We start from the raw sequence: 18,587 nt of genomic DNA on the forward strand, positions 1-18,587 counted from the left end.
TCTTCTCACTAAAATAAGGAAGCATTAAAGAACTATAAAATCCAAAATATCTGGAAAATGTGGATGCATGTAGAATAATTACAGCGTAAATTCCACAAAGCAACACACCCATAGGAGTAAACCATTAAAGTCAGGAAATCAGCTTGTCAGAATAGGTGGTATGTTCTCATTAGATCACTTTTTTCATGCACAGCGTTCTCAGCATGCCCAAATCATTGGAATGCTTTCAAGAATGTCATAATTGAATTTGGACATGGTACCGTTCAAATAAAAAGCTGATTTACTGATAAATAATATCAAAAACAATCAATAAACTCTCAGAGAAACTGTTTTGACAAATTTTTCAGCCATTTTTATTCAAATCACCACAACAATTCCAAATGAAATCAAATGTGTCGTGTTGGAGAACAGAGGCATAGAAATCTTTATTTTTGGCAACACAGTGAAGATAAAGAATAGGGAGAGCAGAACACGCCATTACTTTAGTTTGGTTTGTGCTCATTGAACTGAGCCTCTCATCCAGCAATGCATCCAACAAGTAGGCCGAAGGGACCCTCATCACGCCTCCCTCACATACGTTCTCACTGCGATTACGTCTCCCATTATGCATTTCTGTGGAAAGAAAAGGCGCGGTCAGATTATCAGGAGAGGTGTATGTGGCAAAGGTGAATATGAATTCCTACATGTGCTTTGAGTTTAGGATGCAGACTATTCATATGTAATACTGTATTCTTTTAGATCTCATTATGGGCCCATAAGCCTGTCTGCTTCTCCATGATGACAGTCATACTTTAAAGATTTGTTTTTGTCTTTTAAATTCTTCCTACAGATAATGTACTTTGGGTTTTGCTTTTATACTACTTAATAGTATTGTTTGCCTTATATTATATAAGGATCTCCTGCAGTTCAACTCACCTTAAAAAAGATGCATGACAATATATATATATATATTTTTTTTTTTATGGGGGCATGTATGCAGAGTTTTCTTCGCATTCAGATTAGAAAACTAGGATAGTGGGAATAACTCATAAACATATTACATTTGCATTACAGTCTATTTATAACTCAATTAAATAATCAAATCAAGCCAGAAAATATCCTGAATTATTCATTGCACAGGTTATGTAAAGGTTACCAGATTTTCTGTCCTTTAGAAAAAGTATGAGTAAATAAAATATCCTTACCGCTACCATTTTTCCATCTGTGACTTCCCTCTCAATATTCGTCTCTTTGCCATCCCAGCTCTGTTTCTGCACAAGCTTGCCGTTTTCCAGAGTCACCACGGTCTGCAGGGCAGAGAACAAGAGACAAAAAGTTCATTCCCACACAAAAACCAAAAAAAAGACTCACTGATGGGATTTTTTTTGTTTGTTTCTGCACGCTGACCACATGAAACTAACCCTGGTCTTCCTGTCGTCTGCGGTGGTTTCATCGAAAGGCTCGTTGAGCTTGAATCTGATTTCGGTTGTCTTGAATGCGCTCTGAGACTTCAAGCATACAATTCCTTGATCGTCTACGGTCACTATCAAATTGGGCTTGGTCCGATTTCCCACCTGTCGGGTTGCAAATCCCACACCTGCACAGCGCATGCATGAAATACACACTCATACATTTGCACTTATAACACATTGTAGTAAAACCCAATTTGAAGCTTTAGACATGCAAATTGAGCTAATTAGACTTTTGATAGTCCATATTCTGAAAATTAATTTTGCACATTTTAAATCAGGTAACTCAGTTTAACTCCAGATCATGTTTTACAAATAATAAATAAAGATATCCGGTATGAAAAGTAACTTTTAGGCTACCAATTTTGAGGGACAGCCTGATAGTGTTTAAACTCCTTTTTCTTACCAATTGCTTTCATGTAGTCATCAAAGTTATCGCTGGAAATCATCTTCCACGTCCCAACGAACTTCTCAACCATGTTTGCAGCTGGTGTGTGATGCGATATCCTAAGTGACAAAAACACAGTGCCTCTGGACCCAACTCTCTTGCAGTGTGGGAACACGCTCAGAGCGTTTTTAAAGGACCAGCCCGACACCCACGAACCAATCACAGCATGCTACGTCACATAATACAGCTTTGAAGTCCCGCCTCTAGCCCTTCTAGCATCTAGGGCCTAGGCTTTCTTTAATTGATTTCTTACAAAAGCGGAACACTGAAAAGCTGAATCTTGCTGGTTTTATTGTTTATATCAAATATAAATATATAAATAGGTATGGGTCCCTTGTCTGGATAGTAAACTTCCAACATTTTTAACCTAGGTATTTGGTTAGCATGAAAGAACAACATTTCCCACAAGTCTTTAGCATGCCGTAGCCTCTTCAGATAATAAAAAAGTAGTTTTATCTTTGTTAAAAACTAGCAAAACGTTTATTAATAGAGACTTGAGCTGAACTGCAGACCCGATGGGTTATTAGAAAGTGAGAATGGGTGTTGATTAACAAATTTCCAACATTTAACTGTATTATCATCAAATAGAAAAGGATCGACACCAACAAATCTTTTTTTTTTTTTTGCAACCTCACAATCCAAATGTTCTATTCCTGTTATTTGCAACAGATAGTAAAAGCTTAGAATATGAATGGAGAACTTCCCATCAGAAACTGGCTTTAGATTATCAGGAAAAATATGCCATGGATATAATAATAATGCATAAATGGGAGAAAAAAAAACTACAGTTACAGATGCTAAATGATACAGAGGGTGAATAGAGTGGATAGGATGTTAGCTATCTGTGACTGGGTGAAAGGTTTTTTTTTTTCTTTTCAGTGGGGCTGTATCTAAAACTCTGTGCCAAATTACATTTAAGCCTGCTGTGTCAAAGGTTGGAGCTTGCATAATGTTCTCTCAAATGCTGGAATGGTCTCTTTTATCAAGGAAATGGCACATTATGCAAGGACACACCATGACCCTGTACTGATCACAGCACATTTTTAGCAGTTAAAGCATTTTAATTGAAGTATTCAATGTGGAGAAAATAAGCATAACTGATGTGTGTAATTATGCTAACAAGAGGGTGACGTTCTTTGTTTTCAATTTGACAAAGAAAACACGTCCTCAGGCAGGTTTTGATGTTCAAATAGTGGATCAAATAGGAAAATGTGTAAATCAAGCATTTTTTATATCATACAAAGCCAAATGCTGTCACATGTCAGAATCAATACGGAGTAGCTTTAAGGAATCAAGGATCAAATCACAGCAGAACTAACAAGCTTCAAATGAAATACTTTTATTATAAAACATCCAATAATATACACAGATAAATACAGATATATTCAGCTAGCAGAGATCATTTTTTCGCTGCAGCTTTTGCCTGCGGGTCCTTGGCGATGCAACGGGCCTGAAATGCACCCAGCATCTCAGAGCTCGTCAGTTTTGCTCCCTTCATCACCAGCTTCTCTCCATCTGCTGTGGTAGGGAAAGGCAAAGGGTCAATGAGATGACTCATGATGCCACAATGTCTCATCTCATTAGGACTACAAGAGGTAAACAGGTGAAGAGTCAACTGTGTGCAAAAGTCAAGTATCACACACAACGGGCTTCTGTGCTGCTGACCTACGGCAGACATTTCTACATTTGATTTGTTGTGTGTGAGTAATACTTATTGTGTAATTGGATTAAATTCCAAGTTAAGTCATACAGTACAAACTACTATGTGAGGTGTTGTCCAGCACGTACAGAGCTTAACCTTATGAACCTTAATGAACAAGCAAAGTTACCACTGATACTAGACTGACAATCCACCCTTCTACTCACCATCACATCTGTTGCACTGTCACTTTTGTATGTTGCCTGTCAGCATGTCTCCAAGGAGTTATCAAAGTTCTAATGTGAATACATCGTTTAGAAAGGTCCAGTGTGCAAAATGTAGTGGCATCTAGCAGAACGGACTTGGAAGAAATGGAATATAATATTCAGAAGTATGTTTTAACTAAGAATCGTTGTCTTTTCAAGACCTCAAAATGAGCTGTTTTTATCTACATAGAGAGCAGATCCCCTTCCATGGAGCCCACCTTTCTACAGTAGCCCAGAACAGACTGACCAAACACTGACTCTAGAGAGGGCCTTTCATGTTTTCACAAGTTTCATGACCATCGCAGCTTTTTCTACACAGTTGGAAGGAGTGGAGGGGATGTATTCAGCTGGTTGCAATCTGCAACCTCACTGCTATATGCCACTAAATCCTACACACTAGTCCTTAAAAGGGGTCTGTAGTCAAATGTAAGGAAAAAAGAGGGACATTTTTCTCCTTCAATTGCTCATTCTGAGATTGAATTCATATGTTTACATGTAATTAAAACTGCTTTCCAAATGCATTATAACTATGTATTTGTCTCTGTTTGTCTTTTCCTCTCTCAGCCTTAAATGTGTTTTTCTCAACTGCTAAAGCTTGAGAATTTACTGATGCCAAATTCATCAGTATATCTTTAATAAATACTACACTTTGCACTTGTAATTATTTTCTAGTATATCAGTTTGTGCAATACAGCTGTAAAAAATATTAGCTCAAACAATTAAGTAGAAAACACAAGTTTGCCTTCATGGTGATAACTGACTTCAGTGGATTAAAAAATTCTAAGAAAGAAAACTACAAATGTTAAACTTCAGTCATGATCTCATAACGTTGTTGAATGTGCTATGGTGACACTTACCATAAGTAATATCCACTACAGGTTCAGACTTGTCATGTTTCACTGTGGTCATCACCTCACAGTTCATGTTAGTGGATCTGGCCTTCTCTGAGCCCACCATGGCCAGGAACTCCCTGTGGGGCAACAAGGAAAGCACATTTCACACTGATTACATATATCAGTGTGACAAACTGCTACGCACACAACCATCCAACTATAGTTCTGCTCACCTGTGGTTTGCCCACACAGGTGATTTAACTCAGTTTGGCTGACAGGAACTTTTCTCCAGGTCTGTGTGGGTGAGCACAACTTTTCCACAGCAGACATTTTGACACTGTCATAGCAGGAAAAGCACAGATGGAGCTGATAACATTAATGATGACTACCATGTGCTACACCTGGGTCAATCTAAATTGGACTCAGCCATGTTATTAATCACACCTATTTTGAAATGTGAAAACACCTGCTGTGAAAAAGGTCTGTAGAGACTGTTTGACATCTCTCTGATTCTCCAGCTTTCTCCAGCTCTGCTCACCTTCAACCTGACCAGATGTGTCATTATCAGCCAAAACATCTGTAAACACCTGTGGGAGTGTGTAGGGCTGTTTAAATGAACTCCATAATCTACAAATTTAGAATATTACTTCCACATCACTGCAACAGTGATAATAATCCAATAATTTATAAAAAATAGAAGAATGCCAGGGACGTTTTTGTCTGCATTATGAGTACTTTACATTTTGATACTTCAGCTTATTTCACTGATTATGCACTTTTTAACTTTTACTTCAAATTGAGTATTTTTATATTTTGATGCAAAGCGCCTGAATGTCTAAAAGCGATACATCAATATAACATTTTTACTGAAGCAAGAACAATTTTTGTTTTGAAATTTATTCATTTCACTTATGTTGCCTAATTAGGCTGTCTCTGATAACTGTGTGGGAGTATAGACCTGAACTTCATGTAATTAAAAAATAGATGGTCCAATTTTTAGTATGCAGAGGTATAATTAACCAGAATAAGTGACACCTGTTTGAGTATGCAGGACCTTTTAATTCTAACATTTGTTTTTATTGTTTCAGAAAAAATATAAAGGAAGTTTAGAGAAAATTTCTGACAAATCATATCTTACTGTGCAGGTTAAGTATGTATAAAAAGGTTTTAGTTGAATTAAAATAAGCCATTTCTTTTAACAGGTAAGCATAAAGGGGGAGATGTGTACAGTGGTGGAAAGTAACAAAGTATATTTACTCAAGTACTGTACTTAAATACAGTTTTAAAGTACTTGTAATTAAGTAAATGTGATGCTACTTTATATTTTGACTGCACTACATTTCAGAGGGAAATATTGTACTTTCTACTCCCTGCATTTATGTGACAGCTTTAGTTAGTTTTCAGATGAAGATTTGACACAATGGAAATAATATAACATGCTTTTAAAATACAACACATTGTTAAAGATTAAACCAGAGTTTCCAACCTTTTTGTCTTTTGACTTGTTACAAAAAGCAATGTGTAGTCAGGGTCACATTTCAGATGTCTTATGATTTCCTAACAGCTCCAGCAAGAAATGATTTTTCCCTCTTAACTTCTCAAATGGTTTCATTTCAATAAATGTTCAAATGATATTTCATTAAAACAATCAAAAAGATAACAGAACAAGTCCAAAAGCTGAAAAAGATTTGTGTTTAAGAACTTTGTTTATTCTTATTTCCTGTCTCATTAATCATCTCTCAACCCCTCAGATTTATCTCCTGACCTTTTGGTGGGGACCATTGGACTAAGCTAGCTAAGCTAACTGTATATCAAATGCTTAAAACTAGCTCCACCTTCAGCAGATACAACAGTTACATGCTGCTCTAACACTGATGCATTAGTTCCACCCAACTTGTAACGGAGTATTTTTACATTGCTGTATTGGTACTTTCACTTAAGTAAAGGATCTGAGTGCTTCTTCAGCCTGATTACATGATATATAACCACTAGCTATGCATAGTGTATGTTAGGGCTCAGGGTAAAGGAGCATTATGTGAAATATGCGTTCAGTAACTTCGAGTTGTGCAAAAAGTATTCACAGTCATACATAGTCCAAACTCCAGTCACATTTCCTCACACAGTCTAATGAAGTGAACTATCACAGTCCTGCAGTTAGCCAGCTGTGACTGCTTGCTAACACGGTCAGTAGCTTGAGCCGCTTCATTCATTCATTACAGCTTTCATCACAGTGACGTCTGACAGGACGACAGGACGACAACACACACACACACACACACACACACGTCTTACCGTGTGGACCGGACATTTGACTCAAACGGACAAAACTGGATGGTTATATTCTTCACAGCCTTCAGCACCACGGCGACTTTCCGGGTGGCCGCCATGTTTTCTGTGGTGACCTCCAACCTCTACAGGCGTGGTGCCCTTCAGAAGCGCTAGAGGGCGCTAGATGATAATTAACTCACCAGCTGCAAGTCGTTCACTGGGAAACTGATGCAAGCATGGTACAATAATGTCACTGATAGCACTTACAGGCACATATTAATAAAAACTTTTTTTTTTAAAGTAAATTCAGTATGATTATTTATTTTCCCTGATGATTCTCTCTGTTTGTCAGTGCAAGTGTGCTGTTTATCTATTTTAATCCTCTGATACTAATTCTTAGTGAGTTATTTGTGTCATCTACTTGTAGGCAGGTCTTATAAATGTTGTTGTTTTTTTTGTTTTGTTTTTAAGTAAGACTTCCTTACAATTCTTCACAATCCATGACAGCATTTGATTTGTATCTTGAATTTGTTCTTTGAGAGTTTGTGCATGTATGGGATGAGACTGAACATTTATGGCCTTATGTGCAAATTAATTTGCAGCAGGAGCTCTAGAGCAGGTGTTGTGAGCACTGAGAGCTGGTAAATTGGTTGTTGAATATCAGGTCTTACTGTTAGGGCTTCTGCAAATGTCCTGTAATGTCAATGTAAGCATTCAGTAGTGTAATAGTTTGACAACATCACCAGCAGGTCCATTAATGGCCTTCACATAGGTCATTTTTAAATGCAACACAGTTCATGCTATGCAAATAACTCCCTCTGTTTCATAATGACACGGCATGGCTCACAGGGAAACCGACTGTGGCACCTTCCTGTAATCATCTGATAAACAATGTCACAGAGCTGAATTACATTACAGAAGCATGAGTGTGGGGTCTGTCAGGCACTAAGTCAATAAAGGAGGTGCTGCTCTTCAAATGGACAATCAAACAGACACATTTCATAATTAAATAGAAAAGGAGGATTGGAAACGGTCCCCAGCCTCCCGCACTCAGCCGATGAAAAAAAGGTCAAAAGCCTGTCAGGGAATAGAAACATCTCAGAAATGGAAATGTGTTAAAAATTTGACTGCGTTAGCACTTGAGTCAAATTTAATTATGGCATGAATACAAGTGTGAAATAAGTGTCTGCATTTTTAGTTTGCACCAAATCCAAACAACCATTTTGCAGTTTTATGGGAGGAAAGGTTGCCACATTTCTTTTTTTCTTTTTTCTTTTTTTACAATAGAGACTACACACATAAGCATGTATTTATCTTTTGACCACCTTTTTCAACATTGAATAAGTCAATAAGTGTAATATATTTTTTCTAATAAACTGATAATTACATTTATATAGTCATTAACTGACTTGTTTCTTAAAAGCAAGCAAATAGAGAGCAAACTCTGCATAGTAGTGACCTCATCTACTGGTTTTGTGCAAAACACTAGCACTGTGTGTGTGCACTTCCTTTACCTCTGCTCAGTATAATGTAGCATGATATTTATAGCCACACTGTTTTCAGGGTGTGTGTGGTGAACAAATGTGTTATTCTCAGATCAGCACAGCCGAGTTCTTACCATTTATCCTCACTTCAACACGCCTCAAGTCTCTTTCCTGAGCGGCCGACAATCTGGCCAGGCCTGTGACAGTTGGACAGTGGCGGCACGGGCCTCTAAATTTAGACATACACAGCTACCAAGAGGCAGAAGCATTTCCTATACCCCCCCCCCCCCCCCACACACACACACACACACACTTATTTTAAGTAGTTGTAAGAGCTGTACTGTATGTCCAGCAATAAGAAAGTGGGGGAGAGGCCGGTCTGGAACAATGAATGCTCAAGGGGACGGTTGACCTCAAAGAAAATAGAGGTATTGTCTTGGCGCAGGATTTCATCTGTCAAGGTCGCTGCCTGAATACAATAATACGTTATGAAATGTTCTTTTCATTGTGGTATTGTCTCTCAAGGAAACACTAGTGTTAAGGATGTTCTACTCTTGCCCAGTTTAAACTGCTATTAAGCTCTGTTGCTGCTGTTTCTACTGTTTGGAATGCTATTTTTACACTACTACTACTACTATTATGCCACTTAAGGGTAAGTTTTAGTTCATATGTAGTAATATACCAGCTTCTGTTCACATCGGTGACACCCATTTTAAGTGTGAATATGAGTAGGAATATGGTGTTGAATATGGTGTAGCACCATGAATCGGAAACGATCATAATAATGAGCACCCATGTGAAATACCAGCACAGAGAAGAAGCACCCCCACCCCTCAAGAGTATTATACAGTATAAGGAAGTAGCACTTTGGTAGTGGTATATTTACTACCCCAGTCACTCTTCATGTTGTGTTTCAGGAACTCCCAGGAGCCCTAAAGCTGCCACCCCACCCTTCACACTCCCCGGGGAGTGTAAAAAAACACATAGTGACATAAATATAATACTGAATGCTGAAATGTTTTCCACTTGTACTTCTCTCCACGTGTCATGTATAACTAAACATGTAACTCCTAAATAATGTAACTCATGCTGTACTGTATATCTGTCAAAACTGTTTTTCTCATCAGGGGCAACAAGTTATGTTTCTATCTGTTGGGGGAAGCACACAAACTCATGTTTTTCAGAAAAGACTTAATAGTCAACTCAAGTTTGCCTCACAGGGCTTTACAGTCGGTAGATTTAATCTCTTCAAATCTTCTTTTCTTATATCCTAATAAATGTATACCGTTACCAAATAATTCTTTTAATGATGACATTTAGTTTAGTTTTTTGTATGTTTCTTCAGTGTTTTTGTATTGTGTTACTATCATTTTGTACATTGTTCTATTTCGTATAATTACCTACACATTGCCCTTATTTAATATGTACATACCTATATAGCTTCATATAAATAAAGAATGATACATAACACATTTAATTTGTACTGCACTTTTCATTCACAGTGAATCTCAAAGTGCTCAAACATACAACACACAACATAAAGACAATAACAAGAGTCAAGTCTTCCTGGATATAAAGGTTTTTATGCATTTTTATGATCCCTGTTTATTCTCACTATATTCTCATTATATTCTATATTTTTCTATTCTAATATAGGCTATACATTTTTTTTAAATTAAAATTGTGTGTGCGTATTTCCATCTACATTCACTATTTCTTAATATTAAAATAGGCTATTTCTTCACTATATGTTATATTAAAAAATATAAACTGAACATTAAAGTGGATGCAAGTTTGACAACACTTCCCATTATACTTCAGAATACTAATTTATTCACTTATGAATGTCAAGAAATCAATTAGGGCTTAATTGATCGATAAAGTGACCTGCAGCGGACCCACTGCACAATCAGACAGGCGTTGTCATCTCGAACTACACGTCCCGTGATGCTTAGCGCGGCTGCTCCATGGCCCTCCTCCTCCTCCTCCTCCTCCTCCTCCTCTTCCCTGGCAGCAGCGTCCTGCCCGGCGTAGCTCAGAGAGGAGCAGACTGAGCTGAGCAGCTCCGAGTCTCTCATGTCCAGAAATGTGCGCAGGCTGAAGAAAGAGTCTCATTGCTCTCTGTAGCCTCGACAGACAAAAAAAAACACGGCTCTCATCATTCTGTAATGTCACACCGGGAGCTTTAGGACAAGGATAAACACACACTGAACAAATCCAAACACTTTCTGTTGAAGCAGCCACCGAATGCAGATTTTTGGATAGTCCTAACTGGTGAGTACCGCTCGCTTATACATCTTCACATCTGTATGTAAAAGTTGTATTGTTTTCTCGTGGTTGTTTATTTCCACATCTGGAGTGAGAGTGTATACGTGTGTGTGTGTGTGTGTGTGTGTGTGTGTGTGTGTGTGTGTGTGTGTGTGTGTGTGTGTGTGTGTGTGTGTGTGTGTGTGTGGATGGATGGGCACGTTGGGAAACTTCAGTTAGTGTGTATGCAGCAGCCTCAGCGGTCGCAGTTAAACGAAATGTGACAGTCAAGCTGCAACAAGGACTTGTTGCCTTCCACCAAAACATGTCGTGTTTCCTGTTAATTGAAAACAGAGCGGGGTTGCTGATGCCGTATTCAGATGAATTCTATAATCTCTCTTGAATATTTTGGCAGAAGTCGTCAGGTTGATGTGTGTGTAGCCTATATATTTGTGTCTTCTGCGGTTTTCATTTGCTTGGGTTGAAACGGTCCTCTAATTAGTTTTTAGTCTCCTGTCCATTTTCAATCGTTAAGGCTGCTGCAGTGGGCTCGGTTTAAGGGGGAAATTCAATATATTGCAGGTAATGTACCACATATAAAATGTAATTGTATAACATTGGTGTTACCTTCAGATTTACAAACCTTAATATCCCTGATACTAATTGATGTTCAGAGGTTAAATGGCCTTTATTCCTCTTGCTTGTTTGTTTCCTTGGTTACAGTCAGCTGTTTTCATGTTCACATTCAAACATGTAATGAAATATGGTTTGAAATGTAGCCTTTCCATTGGCATCTGATTGGTTCTTTTAAGGGTCACTAGAACATTTATGGGGAGCTATTTGATCTTCATGACTGCTAGATAAGCCTGTACTTGTTCTTGAGATGCAAATCAACTTCCCCCTATGGTGACAGATAGACTGGTTTTAGTCACAGGCATGCATACATGGGCAAGGCAAGCAGACACACACACACACACACACACACACACACACACACACACACACACACACACACACACACACACACACACACACACACACACACACACACACACACACACACATTATGTGGATGGTCATGTTTGGATGCTGCTAAGCCCCCCTGGATATCCACAGACGTGCATAAACAGCACTGTCCTCATTGACACTGACATGAACATGGCCTCTCCCTCCTTATAGCGTAGGGCTGGCATGCATGAATGGGCAAACACACACACGTACTGTATGTGCACATATGAGGTTAAGGACACACACACAGAGGCACACAAACACACAGGTCTACAACTTTCCTTCCCTGTAATTGTAAATAAGAAATGTTCTCTTTGCTGACCTGTCAAATAAATAAATACCCTTTTTCACACTCTGTCAGTTCTCCTCCAGATCTCTCTTCTTTCCCCCAATTCTCCCTCTACACACACACACACACACACACACACACACACACACACACACACACACACACACACACACACACACACACACACACACACACACACACACACACACACAGGCATACAGAGCCAAAAGCCACCAATAGAAACCCCCTCCCTCTGTCTGCGTTGATGTGTTCAGTTGCTGAATAGGAGCTGTTGGCAGGCCATCTACCCTGCAGCAGCCTGGCTTTCACAGAAGTTGACATTCACTTCAGCAAACACAATTTGCACTTTGTTTCATCTTCCCGTTGCTTTCACTGAACTTCCTTGTGCTACACGCTAAACATTAATGAAAACTGGTGTTTTGCATCTTCTAATAGGAACACTGTAAACAAATATCCACTGCTCTGCTAAAACTGGCAACGGTCGTGTTTTCACTATATTGCTAACTGTGCAAAAATTGAATGCATGAGTTCAGATTAATTCAAATATCACATCAGCTGTAGTGAATGTCATTCAGTGTAGACCAACATAGGAGCCAAATGATGTGAATTATAGAAATCTCAAAATTCTCAGCCTTCTTTGTGTTTGACCTTTGCTTGTTTTCATGTCATTGTACTGTTTATAAGAGGGTAGCTGGCAGGCTTTTGCAGCTTATAACAGTCACATGTCAAAGGGTCAGAGCTGAATGTCTGTGTATCGCCTAAATCACTCTATATGCGTTTGGCTGCGTGGCGGAAAACGTTAAGGGACAGCAGCATGGCAAATGCTTTGTGACAATTTTAACTCCGGAGCACGATAGCACTTGGAAGGAGACAAGGTTACGTACTTGGACAAGGGAAGAGGAGATGAGCAAAAAAGGCTGTGAACATTCGCCAAACTGCAACAAGGCAGACTAAACTAGATCATGCATGCATACATGTAAAAAAAGGCCTGTGACCACTGACCACTCTAGTGTTGGTTGTTTCTAATGTTTACGCAGAGACATTTCCTTTTCTTTTGATCACAGCTACTGTCCCCTCTTTCTCTTAACCATCACTTACACTGTGCTTTAATACAGCTGTTTTGGTTTAGTTGTTCTTATATAGTTGTTATTCTATTTCGGTTGCTCTGATTCCAATTTTGATCTCCGGTAATCACCAGATAGGTGTCTGTCTCATCTCTCGACATCTATATACAGGCACAAAAAATGTTGATTGTTTCCAGGAAATTACCGTAAATCAAAACTATTCAGCATCAAGGATGTAGGATTTGAAGTCATAGCACCTTGGGGTAGTATGACTTTGTAGAAAGTCATTTGCATTACCAGAACTGTTCCGTATTCAGGAGGGGCAAGGCTGAACAGCTGCCTGTAATTCTGTGCTCATTATAACTGGTCGTAATGTGTCTGGACTGATGGAGAACACAGTGATGTTGCTGTGCAGGACCTGAAGGTCCTGCTGCTGGAAGGATGGAGTGTAATCGCTCTCTGTTTGACTGCTGTTAAAGTTTCATCATAGGTAGTCAAGATGTCGTTTAGCAGACTACACACATTTCACACCCACTTAGGCTTTAACAAGCAAGAACCCCTTCCCCATCATTGGTAGGCAAACAGTGGAGTGTTTGGCTCTGCAGCCCAGGTTTTGCAATTACCCTGCACGCCCTGTTTGACACCCCTGTCTGTCTGAGAGAGACACCTCAGGGAATTAGACTGAAAGATTGAGTCTAGAGGAAGAATGTGTTTCAGATGACTACCAAAGAACTGAATGTTTGTTAAATGTCAAGCTTGCTTTGGATGGAGCAGGATTGTATAATGAAAACACAAAATACTGTTATGTGCTGTCGTTGCAAAGAATATTTGCTCTGTCATTGATCTGGCACAGAACAAAGTAGCTAAATGTAATTATTTTCACTTTAGATGTAGTCACTGCTGTGTTGGTCAGGAGGGGATTTTATGGGATAAAAGCTTATAGAGCCAGATTTGAATTTCTATCTTTTTATGGTGTTTGCTGTAGCTCAAGTATATGCATTAAAACATCACGGAGAGTTTTTGCATATTAAACCCATTAGTTCGATATGTAAACTCTTTCAAGGAAATAACTAAACATGTAATTTGTTTTTGCATTTCCCACACTAAAGTTGTCACCTTCCATGCAGAAAGAGGAAATATTAAAAAGCCACTCATGCAGCTCATGGACATTAAGTGGTGAAACAGTGGTTTGGTCTAAACTGTGAAAGAAACACCTATTTGTGTAACTATATATTCATAGCTTGTTTTATTTGCAGTGTAATGATCCTGTAGTAAATATTGCAGCATGATTTAAGATCATAGCGTCATTTGACTTTTTTTAGATTTTGCCCTGTCATTTAGCGTGACTGCATGCATTGATGCTCTTTCAGCTGCCATCTTTAATGTGTAATCTTGCTGTATGTGGTCTGTCATTCATTTGCTGGTGGAGAAATGACCATTTAGTTTGCTCTTGTTCACTCCAGCCGAATTAGAGATGGTTGCTGAAAATGCCTTCTGCTGCTAAAGATTAGAGAGTTCAGAGTGAGAAATGATCGCGAGAAATGGCGATTCAATCAGAGAGAGGGAAGTAGGGATTGAACAAGGGGCAAAAAAGCCCATGACAGATGGGGAGAATAAAAAAATGAGCCAGCAATTCTAATAATAAAAAGAGGATATTGATCTACAGTACAGATCTACTCCTCATTCTCCTCAGCACGACTGACCCTTTGAGAATTGATTTTTCATTTGTTCTGTACAGTGTAAAGGGCACTTGCTTTTTGAGATGTCATTTGTGGTGGTTATTAGTGCGCCTCTTCTTCTTAAGGGACACAAAGTGCACAATCTTCAAAAAGGGCGCTCTTGACAGTTAATGAATGAAGATTCAGGTTTATGAATCTTCAACAGGTTTTAGAGCTGCGTTCAGCTCAGAAATGCTAATTCCCACCGTTCAACCAGCAGCACGTGTCGAAAAATAGATGACAAATACTCATTTTGAAAAGGTTTTTTTCTTATATATTTCTCTCAGCTTATTCAAAGCAGGGAAACTACCTAATGCTCTGCTTAGCTGAAACGTTAACCTTGTTAATCAATGACTGATGGAGTCAGTGAACCATGATGGATCTCTTCAGCAAAATGTGGAGTTTTATACTTTGTAGAGATTCATCATAAGGTAGGACAATCTAGTAATAGTGACATACAGCGTCATCACTCTGAGCATATGTATATGTATATACATTTTATTTCATTACTTTGATTACTTGTCTATTCTCTGCCTGTTATTGTGGTGTGTGTACTAAGTCATATGGCTTTAAAAAAGAATTAGGTTGCAGCAGCCTTTTTCCCTGCATGTGCTGTGTGTGCACTATGCTATGTGCTTCGGTTTTAATAGCAAGAGGTATTTCTTGGAGACACGAAGCAGCTGAGCTCATTATGTTAGCATACCAAGCGTTGGAATGCCAAATCTCACGTGTGTGTGTGCGTGTTTGTAAGAAACATGTCACACATTGTTAAAGGCAGACTTGTTTGTCCTGACGTACAGTCTGCCTGATCCTGCCAAGAAACACACACTCACTTATCAGCCAAAACTACACAGTAACCTGAAGATACAAAAAACACGTAAACACTCAGACTGCTGACAGGCATGAAGCGCACATGCACTTACAGGTTATATGCAATGCACACATAGAAAAGCTCCTAGCTGTATGGACACACATGAGTATCTTGGATACAACTTGGAACACCCACACACACCTAAAACTGCAGACATACTTGCCTACACACCAGTTTCCACTTACACACATGTATTTCACCGTTGTTTGCATCTTTCATACATACAGCACACTGACACATACACACACACACACACACACACACACACACACACACACACACACACACACACACACACACACACACACACACACACACACACACGCACACACACTGTTATCAACTCAAGGTGGCCCTTAGCAATTTTCTCAAGGATAACAGGGTGTCTCAGCTTGTGTTCGGCTATTCTGCTGCTCTGTGTTTGTGTTGTGTGCAGACTCTCTACAACAGCACTGAAACAGACCTCACCTCTGTGATAGAGTGTGACAGAGCGAAAGAGAGAGAGCGAGAGGGTTGAAGGAGAGCGTGGCGTGTTCAAGGCAAGTAAACACTGCAGATGCGATTAACTGAGATTGCTTTGGGGATGCTCTAATGGGAAATCAGAGTACCTCTTTCCAAGAATTGTTGGTAATGCAAGTCGTTACGCATTCCCCCCTGATGTTAGAAGCCACATTGAGAGAGTGAGGGGACAGGGTTGAGGAATTTGAAATGACTTGCATTCTGGTACACAGTTGTTGCTGTGTAGGATCTTCATCAGCGGCTCGAGTTTGCTCAGCTGTCTTGAAGAAGGATCTGTTGAAATAAAAAGCTTGTATGGTAACCCTCAGTTGGATTTTTGCGAAACTACTTTTTCCAAGGTAAAGAATGAACTTTCATGCTTAATCGGGGAAGCATCATGCACATTTCCAGGTCTATAATTATATTATGGGGCTGTACTGGTGTGCCTTTGCATTATTTACAGTTCAAAAAACGTGTTCCTTTATGTATCCCCTCTGTTCCGCCTCTGTCTGAAACAGCTCCTGTCTCTTTAAGGCCCCTCCTGATGAGCCCACTTTGTTCTGATTGGTTAGCTGCTCCTCTGCAGACGTGCAGCACAAACCACAGTGGTAAGATTTCACTTCTTTCTCTCATTCTTTACTCAAAATGGAAACTTCTCTAATACATCCGTACATGTTTTAGCCTGAAGCCGATCCAGCTACATGGACAATCTGATGTCGTCACAAGGAGACAGTAAAAGTAACAGTGCAAACAAAGCATTTAGAGCAGATTGGAGCATTTTTATGTACATTCACTTCAAGTTTTGGACCTTTGACCATGTTTAACTCAGACAGCCGACATCATAACAGTATAAAAATAAAGGAAAATCACGACAACAAAAAACCACGTCTTTCAAAGGACCAGTGTTTAAAATTTAGTAGTATCTAGCCATGAGGTTGCAGATTGCAAGCAAATTAATACACCTCCTCCTCACCCAGCAGGTAGGAGAACCTATATTGGCAGCCAAACATGTGAAAAACAACCATCATTTCTATAGCTCACTAAAAGATTAGTCTCCCCCTCTTAGCTTGGCTACAGTTAGATGAGAATATCAATCCCCATCTAACTGTCAGCAAGAAAGCAAGTGAATTTCCCAAAATGCCAAACCATTCCTTTAACTTTAAGAAAAGACCAGAAGTCCTAAAAGTTCCAAAATATAATCTACTGAGCTCAGGTCATCCGATGAAGTCTGTGTGATACAGTTGGAAGCTTTGGAAAAAACTTCTAAATGGAGCTTGAACAGGGATTATATTGTCAAACTTTTATTAGTTTTTTCCCATTACTTTTTTGTTAGGGGATAGAGGATGCTGTGTACTCTATAGATTTAAAAGCTCCCTGAATCTAATATGTGATTCATCATATTGGGGTATATTAATTAAATATATCCTTCTGGGAAAAACATTTTATCCATGAACCCCTTGTGGTATCTGTGTGGAGATAGTTTCGGTTTCATCTGCTGAGGTTTTAAGATCCATTTCAGAGATTTTTTTTGTAATTTGGGTTAGCTGAATCTTGAGCTCTAGAAAACCTAAAAGAGTTTATTTTCTCGAAAAGTCCCTGTTGGTCTCCCAATACCCCTAACTAAGGTGCTGCAAACACTTTCCTTCTCTCCTATGCTTTACATAGCTCCTACATTGTGTGCAAACAGGTTGGAGTTTGATGGGAAATCATTTTACATAACAAGTTTGTGCCGCTTTACTGATCCCAGGTTCATGTTATTCCCTCGTGTTGCTCCCTGCTCCTTTCTGCTGTTATTGTTACTCCTTGCTCTTCAGTCAAATGGAATTGTGCCAAGGACTGGGAGGGGACAAGTAGCAACATCCTTTCTGTAAAAGAGGCAGTGGGGTTTATGGGAATTGTGGTTCTATTTCTAATAAACGCTCCATTTGAAATTTGTTAATGTGCTTTGCATGTGCCAAATATGAACGAGGTGTGTATAGTATGTGAACAGCCAAATGATTGTGTGTGGAAATGTGTGTGTGTGTGTGTGTGTGGAGTGGGGTCAGGTGACATGAGGTGATGGACAGTGGACACGTGTGAGTGAATGTGTATAGGCTGCCCCTTCCCCGTCGGTGTGCAGTGGTGCTGATGCAGCAGACACACACATACTCTCTCTCACACACACACACACACACACACACACACACACACACACACACACACACACACACACACACACACACACACACACACACACACACACACACACACACACACACACATTCACACATTGCAGGGGTGGGATGCTATAATGTCACCCAAGGGGAGGATCCTCATCTCACACTCTGCTGGCTAAAGCACTGCAGGGAGGGCGCACACACACACTCACACACACACACACACACACACACACACACACACACACACACACACACACACACACACACACACACACACACACACACACACACACGCACATTAAGCACACACCTATGCACACACTGAG

General features: G+C 39.5%; 3 protein-coding genes across 4 annotated transcripts in view; 1 reads left to right on the top strand and 2 right to left on the bottom strand.

The window, feature by feature from the left end:
• Window positions 1-329: 329 nt before the first annotated feature.
• On the bottom strand, window positions 330-2,011 carry fabp4a (fatty acid binding protein 4a). Its single transcript, XM_062435760.1, has 4 exons — window positions 1,855-2,011; window positions 1,401-1,576; window positions 1,185-1,286; window positions 330-612 (listed from the first exon to the last, which is right to left on the bottom strand). The coding sequence occupies exons 1-4, from the start codon at window positions 1,925-1,927 to the stop codon at window positions 559-561; spliced, it is 405 nt and encodes a 134-aa protein (XP_062291744.1). The 5' UTR covers window positions 1,928-2,011; the 3' UTR covers window positions 330-558.
• A 1,208-nt stretch (window positions 2,012-3,219) lies between these two features.
• Window positions 3,220-7,041, bottom strand: mrpl53 (mitochondrial ribosomal protein L53). The gene is made up of 3 exons (XM_062436133.1): window positions 6,927-7,041; window positions 4,659-4,771; window positions 3,220-3,414 (listed from the first exon to the last, which is right to left on the bottom strand). Exons 1-3 carry the CDS (start codon window positions 7,019-7,021, stop codon window positions 3,296-3,298), a joined length of 327 nt encoding a protein of 108 aa, XP_062292117.1. The 5' UTR covers window positions 7,022-7,041; the 3' UTR covers window positions 3,220-3,295.
• A 3,469-nt stretch (window positions 7,042-10,510) lies between these two features.
• The window catches only part of pag1 (phosphoprotein membrane anchor with glycosphingolipid microdomains 1), a 50,977-nt gene continuing 42,900 nt past the window's right edge, over window positions 10,511-18,587 (top strand). For both annotated transcript variants that reach the window (XM_062436517.1, XM_062436518.1), the window contains exon 1: window positions 10,511-10,660. The gene's annotated coding sequence lies outside the window, so the exon portion shown is untranslated. The remainder of the gene's footprint in view (window positions 10,661-18,587) is intronic.

The sequence above is a fragment of the Scomber scombrus genome, chromosome 16, assembly GCF_963691925.1.
Source record: "Scomber scombrus chromosome 16, fScoSco1.1, whole genome shotgun sequence".
In the NCBI taxonomy this organism is placed as follows: Eukaryota; Metazoa; Chordata; class Actinopteri; order Scombriformes; family Scombridae; genus Scomber; species Scomber scombrus.

Bases quoted from the DNA above. Each gene is read 5' to 3' on its own strand.
- fabp4a (XM_062435760.1), bottom strand. From the start codon at position 1,927: ATGGTTGAGAAGTTCGTTGGGACGTGGAAGATGATTTCCAGCGATAAC. The intron at 1,577-1,854 runs GTAAGAAAAAGG...TGCGCTGTGCAG, and splicing joins TGACTACATGAAAGCAATTG to GTGTGGGATTTGCAACCCGA. The intron at 1,287-1,400 runs GTTAGTTTCATG...TCTGCCCTGCAG, and splicing joins CAGACGACAGGAAGACCAGG to ACCGTGGTGACTCTGGAAAA.
- mrpl53 (XM_062436133.1), bottom strand. From the start codon at position 7,021: ATGGCGGCCACCCGGAAAGTCGCCGTGGTGCTGAAGGCTGTGAAGAAT. The intron at 4,772-6,926 runs GTAAGACGTGTG...GTTGCCCCACAG, and splicing joins TCAAATGTCCGGTCCACACG to GGAGTTCCTGGCCATGGTGG. The intron at 3,415-4,658 runs GTAAGTGTCACC...TCCCTACCACAG, and splicing joins TGTAGTGGATATTACTTATG to CAGATGGAGAGAAGCTGGTG.